A 16,598-nucleotide genomic window follows, 5' to 3' on the forward strand; every position below is an offset into this window, starting at 1 on the left:
CTGGATCACAAATATAGGCCTACATACTTTGTAGACTAACATTTAAACACCAGGATAAGATATTTAAGAAGTTACATAAAGATGATAATAATAAAGGTAATAACAATAATACTAGTAATAACTGAGATAATCTATACCACAATTTCAGAGAGAAAAAAAAGATGACGTTGAGATTGGTAATGGATTAATATTAATAATAATAATATTATTATTATTAGTATAATTAGTAGCAAATCATGTTGATATAGTAACAAAGATAAGATTGAGAGAATAATAATATAGCCCCACTTAGGGAAGATGTAAACTTGCTTTACAATACATGGTACATATAAGCTAGGGAAGTCTGCCATATGAGTTGTTTAATTTTGGATTTGCTTAAAGTAGCCAATTCTGGGTGAAATTTTATTATCGAATTATATAGACGTGGACCATAATTTGTACTATGTAGTAAAGCAGCAGATCTGAAGCATTCAGGTTCAACATAAGATTTTCATTTCGTCTTGTATTATGATCATGTGGCTGAGCTACAAATTTCATTCAAATTTTATGGCAATTTAATTAAAGAGTATTTATAAATTTGGTCAATTCTGAAAACAATAAATTCGAAATGGGACAAGTTTGTTGGCAGTCGCCTTTTCAAACAAATTTTGATTATACCTTTTTACTAACAGAATTAGAGGAAGAAGAGCAGTTTTTGTAATACCTCCCCATCCAGAATTAATTGATACATGTCTTTCCTAGGGGGGGGAAAAAAAAAAAAACTGGAGAATGTAATCAACCCAAGCGGGATTCGACTCTCCTTCTGAGTCCATCTCGTTACCCTACACTATGCTTGTAGCTTTCACTCTTCTTAACACTTCATTAGTGTAATGGTTATTTTCGTAAAATGTTTCATTTTATGCTTAATAAATAAATGTGCATGGAATATCTACGAGACTCTGGTATGCTTTCTCTCTCTATAATATTGAAAGAGCTGTTAGAAATAATGGGATTCAAGAATATTCCATCAAATGTGACTGCATGTGTTCATAACACAGCATGAAATCACACTGACTTTGAAGAGCAGCAAGAACTAAACATTTTTCCAAGACATGCATATGTTGCCCAAAGTTCCGTATGCTTATAGACACATTATCGCACGTGATTAGACTTTCAACTTACAACAATAGCAGAGTTTTGACCTAAATAACTAAGAGGGATTAACTTGGAAATTGATCGTCGCATTAAAATGAAACACAATCTCACTGTATCCCCATTGTTCTTGCATTACCCTTGTTCCCATTATATCTAATTCCTTCCCCTTGTATTCCTCATTTTATCCTTGTCTTCCCCTTGTTCTCTTTGTCTTCTCCTTGTTCTCCTTCTATATCACTTGTTCTTCTTGTACTCACCTTATTCTCCTTGTCTTGCCCATATTCTCCTAGTCTAATCCTTGTTCTTCTTGTCTTCCCCTTGTATTCCTTTTGATCTCCTCGTCTCCCACTTGTTTTCCATATATTCCCCTTGCCTTCCCCTCGTTCTCCTTCTATTCCGCTTGTTCTTCTTATATTCATCTTCTTCTAATTGTCTTCCCCTTGTTCTTGTTGTCTTCCAATTGTTCGCCTTATATTCCATATATTCTTCTTCTTCTTCTTCTCCTTATTTTCCACTCGTTCTCCTTCTATTTCGCTTGTTTTTCTTGTATTCACCTTGTTCTCTTGGTCTTACCCTTGTTCTCCTTGTCTCGCTCTTGTTCTTCGTCTATTCCCCTTGTTTTTCTTGTCTTCCACTTGCTTTCCCCTTGTTCTCCTTGTATTCCCTTTGTTTTCCTTGCCTTCGCCTTGTTTTCCTTAATTTTTCTTGTATTTCCTTAAGTTTCTTTTTCTTCCCTTGCCTTCTGCTTGTTTCCACTTCTTATAGTCTTGCCCTTGTACTTCTTCCATTTCCCTTGTCTTTTCTTATCTTCCATTTGCTTTCCTTGTATTGCCTTTTTCCTTGTTTTCCCGTTGTTCTTCTTTTACTTTATTGTTTTCCTTTATTCTCCTTGTTTCAGTTCTTGTACCATCCAAACATAGTTCTACATTTCGATATGCGGCATAGTAAAGCTATGCACCTATCGATTTTCCTCTTGTCTGTTAATTTATACACAATTAATAAAATTAAGTTTCCTTCTGAACAGTGAATTATCACCCCAAGAAAGCAGGCTGAGCGGTAAGACTGTGTAAATAAAGATAATATACGGAAATGGAGAGCTGTTAACCAGAAGGCAAGATCTAAAGATAGAGAATATTGGAAGAGACTGATAGAGGCAAAGTTCCACATAGGAATGTAGAGCCATCTAAGAAGTATGGTCCTATTTTTTTAGGGTGCCATCACGGTGCTCTAGTGGCTAGAGTGCTGGACTTATAATCCTGTGGACCAGAGTTCGAATCCCGGCATACCCCCGATTTATAACTTGTGTTGGGCAAGACCGTGGTCCAGGTAACACAGATTTCTCCAGGAGTTCCGGTTCCCCTATGTCAGTTCAACAAATCTCCGTCATCATCTCATCTCATCGCAGGTGTAGCATAGACCAGACTCCTATGGCGCATCCTGGGCAACGACTCTCAGTAAATTGGTCTACACAACTGGTTTCATATGGGTGAATGACGAACAATCAAGTATCCGCCATCAGTAAAAAAAAAAATTCGAGAGTTGGAACATCACCTTACTTCAGTAGCCGGAAAAAAAAACCCGCGACTAAAACACAGCTCAACAGGTCTGTTGCTATGGTAACAATGGCTGTGTTGGCCAATATTATAAACGTAGGACCTGCAGCAAATCAATTTTTTGGTCTTTAAAATCCGAGTTCCTATCTTACAGCTCATTATATTATTGTGTCAGATGCAAAGAAAATTAGTGATATCTTTCCTCATTTGACGCAACACAGCTCTATAAAAAAACGTCAAATATTACACATTGTGTCCCAAACGTTGGTGACTCTCTATTTACGTCATAACTCCCCACCACGCTACAAATATGTTGTGATTTCGAGCTGGGCCGCTTATCTGTCATGTCCCAACACTCGAACAATAAAACAGAAAACCTCTAAATTATTAAATACAACCCATTAAAACAATTAGTTATATTCAGCTCATTTAGCGTGTAATATCTTTAATATTTCATGAACATCTGAATCCTATTTGTAATTAACGTTGCAATATATTTGCGGATGTATTTAAAATAATAGAGTTATTAATACTTTCCTTAATGTAATGCCTTATCGTAAGCGATATTATCTCAACATTATCTTTTCCCTGTGTTTACTTACATTCAATGGCGCATTTCTGACTCATGAGAGTATGGCATAGTAGCCTTCAACCACATATTAGTCCTCTGCTGTTAGATGACGACTATTTGTTTTGGATTGGCTCTATTATAAAAACGAAATTGTGAGTGCCATCATCTTCACGCAATAATGATGAGTGCTTGCGGATAGCTCTCGCCATGAACAATACTAACAATATCATCTCATCGCACCTCCTCATATCCATCCTCAGGGACTGTCGAAATAAAACTGAATTCAAACACAAACTTACTAGGCACTTGGTCAGTAATTGAGACTCGTTCAGACATGGCTTCTTGTAAATACTTCTCTTATTCTAGTACAAAATATTTCAATATCCGATAATTTCTTACTACTAGGTTTAATTTTTACTTAAGTAAAAAAAAAAAAAAAAAATTGTTCTTAACTTCTACAATAAACTGTCTAGCCTTTATTATCAGTTAATCTTTTAGTACTTTGATTTTTATTGTACTTGTAAATTTAATATTAATTATAATTGTAATAATTGTATTCTTAATATTGTAATTGTAATCGCCTGATAGAGGGAAAGAGAAGGCCTGATGGCCTTATCTCTACGAGGTTAAATAAATATATATACTGTACTAATACTGAAGTTCGGTGATTTCCGAAAAGTGAATAATGTTAAAATAGTACACAAAGCTAAATATTAAGGAAGAAACAATAATCTTCTTTCTCTATTAGGTACTTTAAAATACGAGGAAAATATCAATAAATAAATTATTGCAATACCAGTAATTACCAGAACACGATAGAAAAAATATTAGGTCTCGAACTCAGGGCTTGTTACAAATCTCGAAACTACGAAGCAACTGGAGGGAGGAATATACAGCGTGTTTCAGAAATCAACCGAAAAAAGTTATCTGGTTATAGAACAGTTGAAGACAAGCAATTTGAGATAGGGAACCCTGGTCCCCAACGAAAAATATCTGAGTTATCAGTTGTTAAAGTTATTTACATTTGATACTCGTAAATCCCGTATTAAAATAAAAGAATATGGAATGGTATGTGATGGTTTCGGACCTTATTATGGATTGGATGAAGCCCAACTGTTAAGAACTAATCAACTGTGTTTTCAAAACTTATCTTTTACAAAACCTGAAAAGTTGCCAGCAAATAATAAGACAGTACGCCACTGCACTGCTTTTTGCTTAATTCATTTTCGTTATTGTACCTATATTAGAAGAAAATTACCGACATGAAGCTGTGATGTAACGGATATCGCGTCAGACCTCCGATAAAAAGAAAGTACCTTCGAGTCCCACTGTGGTAGTTTTTTTTTAAGTCCAGTAGGCCTATCTCTTATTTTATTGATGAGATCTCTGAATTCTTTCTCTTCTGAATCACCGAAATACATATTGTATTCACTTATTATGCTTTCGGCAAGAGTATACTGTAAAGCACTAGTCATAGTTTCGGTACAGTTTTCTTTAATTGGTTATTTTACGACACTTTATCAACAGCCATGGTTATCTAGCATCTGAATGAGATGAAGGTGATGACGGCAAAATGAGTCCAAGATCCAGCGCCGAAAGTTACCCAACATTTGCTCTTAATGTGTTGAAGGAAAACCCCGGAAAAAACCTCAACCAGGTAAACTGTTCTAACAAAGATCTGAACCCGGGCCCGCTAGTTTCACGGTCAGGCATACTAACCGTTATTCCACAGCGGTGGACTACAGTACAGTTCACTTGAGATCAAACCAGTCACACTGGACTTATATGGAGTTCAGTTAGGTATTTGTTAGAAACGCTGGCTGCAAAGGTGACGAGTTCATGACCTTTCTGAGTTCGTGTTATTTTCATGCTTTTTTTTAGTCCCATTTTAATGTTAAGTTGTATGAAATTCGTAACTTGTCCAGAGTAACGGATATGCATTTCTCAAGTTACTCTGTTTCTTCAATCTTCTAAACAACTATAGTCATTTATTAAGTACATTACAAAATAACTAGAGCTGGTTTTTTTAAAGCCACAACACAAGTTTAAAGTTTACTTTAAGTTACAAAAAAAGTACCTGCTGAAGTTTGAACGATCGACTTCATCCTCTGATGGAAACCATCTACAGTGCTTACCGATTTTACCGGAGATATAACAAAATTGTATCCAACATAATTTCCAAACGTAGCTACCTCTATACTATGTGCAGGTTCAGTCAGTGTCATACTGGTTCAAAAAATATTTCACGCCATTACGTGCAAGTTTGAACCTGCAGACCCCTAGTTACCTATATCAAAATACAGTATGTCCCGTAGAATCACTACCACAAAGAAACCTGAATATCTCCTAAACTATGACAGAATAGCCGGACTTAGATTTTATGTTAGAAAAACTCACCAAGTTTCAATAGATCTCCACATATGCGCCTCTGGTGGCCCGAACAATATCAAGACTGCAAATCAAGCTTTCAGGTATAACTCCCTGTAAAGTTGATTTGAATAATTTCGAGGGAAAAATTGTTCCGGGGCCGGGTATCGAACCCGGGACCTTTGGTTAAACGTACCAACGCTCTCCCAACTGAGCTACCCGGGAACTCTACCAGACACCGATCCAATTTCTCCCTCTATATCCACAGACCTCAAAGTCGGCTGACAATTGTCAAGCAACCAACATTGAGTGCACACTAACTCTTGGCTTAAATTGTGGTTTTCTGTTAATGAACAGTGACGTGTATTATGCAAATCAAGCTTTCAGGTATAACTCCCTGTAAAGTTGATTTGAATAATTTCGAGGGAAAAATTGTTCCGGGGCCAGGTATCGAAGGGAGAAATTGGATCCGTGTCTGGTAGAGTTCCCAGGTAGCTCAGTTGGGAATGTGTTGGTACGTTTAACCAAAGGTCCCGGGTTCGATACCCGGCCCCGGAACAATTTTTCCCTCGAAATTATTCAATATCAAGACTGTATTCTATCTCCCTCCATGTGTTCCGCAGCATTACAGGTGTGACGGAACCACAAGGATCTATTATCCGCCTTCGGAGGTCAACCAGGTCCTGTACTGGAGTTCGATAAACAATGCTTTTTACATATCCCCAAAGAAAGAAATCTAAGGGGGTCAAATCTGGTGACCTTGGAGGCCATTCAATGGGATCTGATCTTCCGATCCACTTGTATGGAAATTGTGTGTTGAGGTAGTCTCGAACTTGATTGGCGTGATGTGGAGGGGCTCCATCTTGCTGGAAGAAGAACTCATCCGGTATTTGCGGGACTGCATAGTTCTCCAACATATCTAGGTATGTTGTTCCTGTCACTGTGCTTTCAGCAAAGATGAAAGGTCCGATCACAGTATCACAAATCAAAGCACACCACACGTTAACTTTGGGGCTATCACGTTCATATTCCATTACGATATGTGGGTTTTCTTCTCCCCATATTCTACAGTCATGGCGGTGCACTTTACCACACGTGTGAAAGATTGTGCCGTCTGAGAATGCGAAGTGGTTGAGGAATCCATTATCATCAATGCGGGATAACAATGCATTACCGAACACGGTCCGTCTGGGTTTATCATTTCGCGGCAGCCTTTGCACAAGTTGTATTTTGTATGCTCTAAGTCGCAATCTTCTATGGACAATGTCGTGAACAGTCGACTTCGGAATACCCAGCTCTGAACTGGGTCGTCGACTTGATTTCCTTGGGCTGCGCTGAAATGCTTGCCTAACATCTTCAACTTAAGCTGCGGACACTGCTTTTTTGCCACTTCCCTTCTTCATTAACACAGAGCCTGTTTCCAAAAGCTGATTATACCATTTCACAATGGTATGACGCTCTGGAGCATTTGCATCATATTCCTGCCTAAATCGTCTCTGCACTGCAATTGGGAACTTCAATTCGCCTAACCAATAACAACATTTCACTTTCTGCGGTACTGTGAATTCCGCCATTTTAATTCTATGTATTGTCATATCCTGTGCATGCACACTAGTCATAATTTTCATTGTTACCAAAGTTGAAGAGTTTCTACATAAGACAAGATAAAAAAAACATATTTATAAATTCACTGAGTGACGAGATATTTATATTTCTTTGTGGTAGTGATTCTACAGGACACAGTGTACTTATCTACGACCCTCCACAACCCCTTAAATACCTTCGGTTGAATTCTGAAACACCCCGCATATTAAGACATGGCAGAAGCGGCAAGTCACTGTCAATAATTCGCGAATCCTTAGGCATCGTATAATTTGCTGTAGGCTACTACATTTCATTTAACAACACTAACTTCCATTTGTTATTATTTTTATCAATCCGGCTATCTTACCATTTTAAACTTCACTATAATAAAACAGTCCCCAGAATAGAATGTACAATATCTTGACGACCTACTCAGCTTATGATTCTGAAGCTTGAACAATGACGAAGAGGAATATCCAGAGAATAACAGCTAGAGGAAAGAGATTCATGAGGAAAACAGCAGGATACACAATTTGTGATAAAAACAGGACGAGGATATTTTGGAAGAATTGACTGATTTCGTAAGTGAATACAGAGCTAACTGGAAGAGCCATGTAGAAAGAATGCAGGAGATCAGCTGGTCGAAAGCAGCCTTAGGTTATCGCCCTTTTCGGAAGACGATCTATTGGAAGACCCTTAAAAAGATGGCATGAAACCATAGAGACCACAACGGATCACTAAGTCCAAAGCTTGAACTGGTTGATATTGATGATGATGAACAACTTCTGTTTGTAACAGTATAACCAAAACTGGTGATATCCAAACCCTTTATCTTTGTAAATGCTATGTGGTCACTTTAGATCTCGTTCTAATATTTAAAGCCGAAACAAAGTAAGAAGACAAGGAAGAACAATACCATATTAAAAGTCTCCGAGATTTAATAATCTCAGCATGATTTATTTTTTGGAGAGATGCGAAAAAGGAAAGTTTCAGGAATACCTACTCTTCACACCACAGAAATTTGAAAGATCGAGATAACGCGTGCGGAATTACTCTGATTAGATTACAAGAGCAGAATTTCTGTGTGCAATCTGGAGAGAAAAAAAAGCTCAATTTCTGGAATTGGAATGACGTGTTAAGTTCGCGTATTTCTTACACTGTGTTTTGAATTGCCTAAAAAAGGGACTCAGTAATGTGGTTGCTGAGTACTGTTATACAGGAAATATTCTTCTCAAATGAACACTGCTCCATCAACATTTCAAGAGCATTAAGGAAACAGCTTAAGCAAGCAAAAACTTGCAATGTGCATAATATTCTTATGGAAGCTGACATATTGCACGACTATATTATAAGTGGAGCAGGAGGGAAGTAATTCAGCAATGTCAATATAAGTTACAAGAAACATTCCTTCATCCCCACCAACCCGTGCAAATCAAGCACTGTTTCCCAACCTGAAGACGAAAGTGTACTGTGTGCCACCATGGTGGTCTAATGGCTAAAGCTCTAGACTCATCTTGTGGACCTGGGTTCGATTTCTGGTATACTATCGATTTATGACTTGTATTAGGCAAGCCTGTAGTCTAGGTAACACAGGGCTTTTCTCCGGGAGCTTCAGTTCTTCTGTGGCATTGCAACAAATCTTCATCATGCAAATCTAGTCTTTCAGGTAAAGCTCCCTGTAAAGCAGATTTGAATAATTTCAAGGGAAAAATTGTTCCGGGGCTGGGTATCGATCCCGCGACCTCTGGTTGAAAGTACCAGCGCTCTACCAACTGAGCTACCCGGGAACTCCACCCGACACCGTCTCAACTTTTCCCTTTATATCCACACAAGTCACGTGGGTTGACGAAACGCCAGAGACCCACATCGAGTGCACACAATCTCTTATTCAAATCTGCTTTACAGGAAGCTTTACCTGGAAGACTAGATTTGCATAATATATACGTCACTGTGTACGTTAACAGAAAACCACAATTCCAAGTCACACAGAGATTGTGTGCACTCGATGTGGGTCTCTGGCATTTTGTCAACCCACGCGAGTTGTGTGGATATAAAGGGAAAAGTTGAGACGGTGTCGGGTGGAGTTCCAGGGTAGCTCAGTTGGCAGAGTGCTGGTACGTTCAACCAGAGGTCCCGGGATCGATACCTGGCCCCGGAACAATTTTTCCCTTGAAATCATTCAAATCTTCATCATCTCATCTCATCGTAAGTGTAGCAAAGACCAGCCTCCTATGGCACGCCATGGGCAATGACTCAGCAGGTGAACTGGTCTACACAACTGGCTTCATATGTATGAGTGACGAACAGTCAAGTACCCGTCATTAGATTTAAAAAAATTCTATTCGCAATATCCATGGCAATCTTTCTTTTTTGGATGATCATTAAAAAAAAAAAAAAACTGTTGCACGACAACAAAGAAGCGTAGGAAGGGGGAAAAAAAGAGGAAGATGAAGAAAGATGATGAGGGAGGACGAGTAGGAGAAAGAGTAGCAGACGAGAGAAAGAGGTAAAAGAATAAATCCAAATACCGGGTAAGTCTCCTGGGTCTTGTTTGTATAAACTCACACAAGCCTGCACATAAACATTATGCACATTCATAGTCGATTCCATAAACACAGTACTTACAAACAGATTCAAACACAAAAGGCTACATAGCTATAGTATAAGTTATCTGACATTCTAGTTTAGCTGGTTAAGGTGTACGGTCAATAATGGTAAAGTTATGAATTCGATTCTCACACCATGCATAAGTTATTGTACAATGCGCGAGTTTTAATTTGGACACTATGGAATATATTTCTTCATCATTGATTTTACGCCATTCTACACTATTCCAAAAAAACTTCGGAATGTGAAACATTTAAAAGAACAAATTATTTCTGTCTGTTCTTCCACTGAGGTTACACTTCGCAGTTTTTCTGGTGCAACATGATGGAAAGCCAGCAATTTGACCATGTATTATAAACTTAATATACTCTCAACACCAACATTTTAAATACTTATAAATAAAAATAATACGTTATTAAAATTTACCATTAATTACTACTTAACCTATCATAAATGCTTCCTTCTTAATCATTTTAAAACAAAAAAATAATCTAATACCAACTGGTGCTTTGTCGCCCAATAAAATGAAAAGCTAGATAATTTCAGTTACCGGTAGGAAGGCTCAAATGACTCATCATAAAGATATAGAACTTACACACCTAACTTTCGAGGATAAGCTATAAAATACAGGGGGCATAAAACAGCAAAGGAATGAGCAAATGAATCATTCTGTATGCAATAATAATAAATTTTGGAAACAACTGATTATTGACTGGGATATTCATGTTGTTTCTTCCTTCTGTTACAGGAAGTGCTCTGATTTTCACCATATTCGAACGAAACTCGAATAGATATGAATTTGTGAATACAAGTGAAAGCAAAATAGATGGTTTCGCACTAAATGCTATGCGCTAAATGATCGTGTTTGAAATTTCAGCTCACTGTGAGAACTTCCTGGTACAGTGTCTGACAGTTAACAGGCCAATAACAGGTTTCCAAATGTTTACTAGTTACAACAGTCATTGCATGTCGTCTTATAAAGTCGTCTGTTGTTCTTGCTCGTTTATCAGACAGTCTTTTCACTCAATATTGTGGATGGGAAATTTAACTCAGTTACCTCTCAATGCTACCATTACATCCAGCACAAAGCGAACTAGCTGGCCCATGTATTTGTACTTCTCAATTTTTATTTTACTTGGTTATTTAACGACGCTGTATCAATTACGAGGTTATTTAGCATCGATGGGATTGGTGATAGCGAGATGATATTTAGCGAGATGAGGCCGAGGAGATTACCTGACATTTGCCTTATGGCTGGGGAAAACCTCGGAAAAACCCAACCAGGTAATCAGCTCAAGCGGGAATCGAACCCGCGCCCGAATGCAACTCCGGATCGGCAGGCAAGTGCCTTGCCGACTGAGCTACGTCGGTGGTTTTGTACTTCTCAAAAACACATCTCTGACTGTAGATGCTCGAGCATTAAGAAGAAGTTGTAAAGGGTTTTAAGGACAAACAGTTTTCGGAAGATTGATTATCAGTACATGGATGTTGGTCCCACACTGTAGCGTCGTGGTCCAAGGCATCATGTCTGCACTTGCATTACAAAATGAGAGCTGGTTTGAGTCCAAATGGGGAGAAATCTTCTCATGAAATTTCGGCGTGTGTATGAGACCAATATCCACACAGCATTGTGATTAATTAGGGAGCTACAGTAGCGAAATATAGTTTCATAAACCAGGGGGGATCATCGTGCTAACTACCTGGTAGGATGATCATTTACATTTGCTAAGGAATGTAATGGTTGATTGGCCTTGGTCCTTTGTGTGCTGTCACACCATGGATTATCATTACATGCATGTCGGTTACAAAAAAGATCAACCTCTTTTATCACACCCCTGTACCCGAGTTAATGTTGTGTTTCTGTAGGTAGTAGTTATTATTGTTGTGTACCTACATGTAACAGTAAAGTCACTAGCATTGCTAGTTTCCAATATCGTGCAGTATTAGATCTTTTAGAAGGTCACCAAAAGTTTTTATACAGGGTGGAAATAATATAAGTGTGCAGATTTTAATAGCTTATTCCTTGGATAGAGTACAACAAAAATTCTAACACCATATTAGTCCCAAATGAACACTTTTCTCAGAAAAAATCATTTCCATACGATTCTGATTTTTACTCTTATCATTAGAGAAATTGCAATACTTTTTTTTCTGGCAGAACATGTCGAAACGATAATCCTTTTTCTTATGTTTTTCATTATGGAACTGAGAAATGTGTTAACTTATTATGTTAAAAACAGATACACGAGTATCTTTATTAAACACACTGTATACAACTCATTCACCATTTTAGCCACTGTTATTTGTTCTGAAGGCCTAGCTCAGAGCCTCACAGAGTACAGGGTGTTTGTGGAGTGCTGATAGACTGACAATAGTGAGGAGAACCCCAAGAAAAGCCCCTCAGCATCTGCTTTGTCCAACACAAATTCATGTGTGACTCAGATGGGGATCGAACCTGGGTCGCCACATGAAAGGCAGAGTGGGCGATTATTAAATGGAGTAGGAAGAAATACCCTATTTTTATTTACTTGTAATACTTTACTTAGATAGTCAAGCTCTTTTAGTTGGACCTGATTTAAGTCTGTTAAAATGAACTTAACAGAGTATTAGCCTAACATCAAAGTGAATAAACGATGAAAGAGTAATGGACCGGAGAAAAATTCTCTCTGGCGCCGGGATTTGAACCCGGGTTTTCAGCTCTACGTGCTGATGCTTTATCCACTAAGACACACCGGATACCCACCTTAGTGGATAAAGCATCAGCACGTAGAGCTGAAAACCTGGGTTCAAATCCCGGCACCAGAGAGAATTTTTTTCCGTTCCATTACTCTTTCATCGTATGATGACGCAGAATATCTGCATGGAAATATCATATGTACTTCGGTACATTAAAATAATAAAAGTGACTAAAGCTCAAAAACATTTAACTGAAATTTTGAAAATAAATACATACCAAATTACGGAAGAGAAGTTTTGGAAGAATGGAAACTCAGAATGAAGTTCTACTTGGAGATAGTCAAAATATAATTTTCACCATTAGTACTAAAATACATTTTTTGACTTGGCTTTTCAAGGGCTGGATCCAGGATGGGTCCTTGCACTTAGGACCCATTGTGTGCTCTATCTGTGTCGCCTGGATGGTATTCGTGAATCCGATGCTGACAGGTGGGTCATCATGCCTCAGCAGTGACAGAGCCAGGTCCCATCTCCAGAAGAGTAGGCCTACCTCATAAACCTCCAAACCCTTGCTACATGAGCATCAGAATTCCAAGACTTCGTTCCAGCCTATTTTTAACTATTGCAGATGATAGATGAAATGAGTCTTGGTGGAATGAAAGAGGGAAATGGAATTACCCCGAGAATAACCTTCTGCAACATCTTTGTCCATCACAAATTCCATCACGACGTAGACAGGGATCAAACCTGAGGCATTTGAGTGGAAGGCCAGCGTGTTAACACTGAGCCTAGTGACCTATGAAGTCTATGAAAACGTGTATTCAATGGGAAAGAATACTATTAAGCTAAGAAAGTATTTTTATAAAAATAAAATGTTTTCAATCCATATTTGAATACCTGACACAATATTTTAAATATGTACTGATGTAAAGTTACCGTAGTGTCTGTAATACAGAAATTTCACTGTGGATAAACTAAAATTTAAGTTTGACTAGTCAAGGCATAACGATGGTGTTTAGGTAAAAGGGCTTCATCTTCATTTTTTTAAATTTGACTTTTTTTTTTGCTGTAATTAGTTAAAATTTAATTACAAAATGTGGAGGTATGTTTCTGGCAATTATATTTACATTCCTTCAAATAAGGTAACTAATAATAAAATGTTAAAATTTAATTTTTGTTGTTCCAGACAAAATCTTTATGTGGGATAAATCCTTTTAAGTTACCTAAACACCATCACTAAGAAAAATATCGTATAGGCCTACTGCTTTAATTCCCTTAATAAACAATATAGGCTATTATTGTCTTTGTAAGGTTATTTTTAAGTAGGTTATTTTACGACGCTTTATCAACATCTTAGGTTATTTAACGTCTGAATGAGATGAAGGTGATAATGCCAGTGAAATGAGTCCGAGGTCCAGCACCGAAAGTTACCCAGCATTTGCTCATATTGGGTTGAAGGAAAACCCCGGAAAAAACCTCAACCAGGTAACTTGCCTCGACCGGGAATCGAACCCGGACCACCTGGTTTCGCGGCCAGATATTGTCTTTGTAAATTATACTTTTTCATGAAAATCATTTCTATGAACTTGTTCACGGGAGTCCTAAAATTACTTAAGATTTTTTGCAAGGCTGACTATAAATGGTGTCATACAAACAAAAATAAACAAAACAAACAATCAATCACATACATCTTCACTCATCAACACACCCATACAGACACTCTCTCTACTCTCTCCTTTTCTCTCGTATTCAAACAAACATATGAAAGCGTGAATGTAAGGTGATCTACTTCTTTGAGGATTTATCTTTCATCCTCCCAAATGCTGTAATACACCATTGTTGCATTACATTGACTTAAATTTGAGGGGCGTTTTCACAAAACTCGTTATCTACATTTTTTTCGATTTTGAGGTTTTAGCGTATCCTTATGTTTTTGGGTCAGGAGAATCCAATGGTGCTATCAGAATTAAGCTAAAGTTGGTAAGTATATCAGTAAATTGATCTTGAAATAAAAGAGATTTTTCAAAACTCGGTATCTACTATTCTCTATTTTAGAAAAGAGTTGTCTTGAAAAAAAGAAGATTTTGTAGATAACGAGTTTTGTGAAAACGCCCCTCATTTCTATTCCCACGTAATCCAGTTATGAACTGAAATCCATTAACGTCAAATTGCTTTTGAAAGTTACAATTCAAGATATCAACAGCGGATATTCCACATGTCCAATTTAAGAAAATCTTTAAAATTTTAATAGCTAGGTATTTGAATTCAACAATTTAAACTTCACACTTGTTACTTTTTACTGTGACGTAAACTCACTGTTAACATATACATACAATTTTAAACTACTTACCAGCTTGTAAGTAAACATACTCGCCGTCAAGTGCCACTGAATCATAGTATGGTTCTTCCTCATCTGGCAACACTCCATCCTCACTGCTTACATCTTCCATTGGACTCTTCTCTTGTACTAAATGCTCATCAAGTTTCACATCTGCTTCCACAGATTCTAAACTTTTATTTTTTGAATAAGCTGCTGCACCTTCTTCTTGTGTATCACTTTCATTTTGTTCTTCGCCAACATCTTCCACTTGACTTCCTGTATCATCAATCTTATCAATAGAACTCGAAGAACCATTATTCCCTGATTTTGATTTGTTGTAAAATTTCTTGGGAGGTGGTGTGGGAGGTACCTTCTTCGTAGCAGCTCCTTGGCTGTCAGAGGTATCCTTCATTCCATCACCCTTAACTACATTTAAACCATTCACTTCAATTACTGTAACATAGTTCGAAATATCAGGATGGGTATTACACCTGGGACGTTTATTTTCTGATGCTTTGCTCCTGTTTGGCACTTCACTGTTGGAACGATTTATGCTGCGTTCCGGTAAGGCGAAAGATATTTCACTAATGCATTGATTTGCAGATTCTTTATTGATTGTCTCAGTTAAATCTACAGGAGGCTCAATATTATCTTCTGCATTATTCCCACTTGTATCAGAACTTTCCTGTAATCCCATACTTTGCATTGAGCCAGGCCTAGATTTAATTTTTCTCTCTTTACACTTCGAATCTTTCTTATCATCATTATTACCTTCTTCCTCATTTGTTGTCCGCGTTTTATGATTTGCAACGTCTATTAGTAACTGTTCAAGATATTCCACGTAGAACTCCTCCTTCTCCAACTCTTCCTTCAAGACTGCGACTTTTTGTTTGTGTTTAGCGAGATTCGCTCTGACATCTTCTTCCCAAGCTGCTGGCAAGTCACTGCCGGGGAATCTCTGGACCCAGACATTTCGAAAATCGCCAAAAACACTCATCTCAGTTTCAACAAAGTAATATAAACATCCTATACTCGCATTATTTGTCCACAAACTTCCCAATTTAACCCACTCCCACACGAACATCTGCCTCCTGCCATGATAAACTTTATCTTCGCCCAGCCACGGCCTCTATGATTATGGCTTGACTTTTCATCAATACACAACATACGCAAGATGTATCATTGGATGATGAAACAAACAGCATGTCACATTTCATAAGCTTTGTCTGTCCATCGAAACTTTCAGAGGACAACTGGAAAAAGGGTGAAGGGACACTTACCAATGACGCTATTTTGTATTATTCTCGAATCATCCTCTCTTTCTTGGGCAGAGGGGGTTCAATCAGATTACTGTGTCTAATCATAAAATCATATATAAATAAATCATGTACGTTGTTGAAGGACTTAAAACCTAACCAAGAAAAAGACAGAATTTAATAATATTATTGCTTTCGTCTCTCTCTCTTTTTTTCTTCCTCTGGGGGTTTGACCAACGAGTTGGGTTTAACCCGTGATCAGGGGTCCCGTCGGTACACCATTGCCATGGTGAACTCGAACCAGATGAAGAATGGTGAGAAGGCACACAGGTTGGAGGTAGACCGAAAAGAAAGCATAAATAAAAAATAAATAACAGCTACCTGAATTCAGTCTAATGATACTATATAACGTCTTTGGTCTCATGACGTAGTCTCTTCCATGCGGGTCCGTCGCCAACAATGTTCCAGGCGTCCATAGTGAGTTCAATGGAGAATTTTTGCATATAGGATGCGAAACTTGCTGTTTCCCG

The 16,598-nt window shown here is 37.8% G+C and overlaps 1 protein-coding gene across 2 annotated transcripts in view; it reads right to left on the bottom strand.

Moving 5' to 3' along the window:
- Positions 1-16,561, bottom strand: part of RhoGAP1A (Rho GTPase activating protein at 1A) — a 44,188-nt gene extending 27,627 nt beyond the window's left edge. Inside the window, exon 1 of one of the 2 annotated variants that reach the window (XM_069849414.1) lies at positions 16,450-16,561. In XM_069849414.1, the coding sequence (XP_069705515.1) occupies positions 16,450-16,492 (43 nt within the window). In that variant the 5' untranslated portion in view covers positions 16,493-16,561. Of the gene's footprint in view, positions 1-14,842; positions 16,022-16,449 lie in introns of those variants that run through there. The other variant, XM_069849413.1, reaches the window with a different exon arrangement.
- Positions 16,562-16,598: the final 37 nt, after the last annotated feature.

The sequence above is a fragment of the Periplaneta americana genome, chromosome 16, assembly GCF_040183065.1.
Source record: "Periplaneta americana isolate PAMFEO1 chromosome 16, P.americana_PAMFEO1_priV1, whole genome shotgun sequence".
NCBI lineage: Eukaryota > Metazoa > Arthropoda > Insecta > Blattodea > Blattidae > Periplaneta > Periplaneta americana.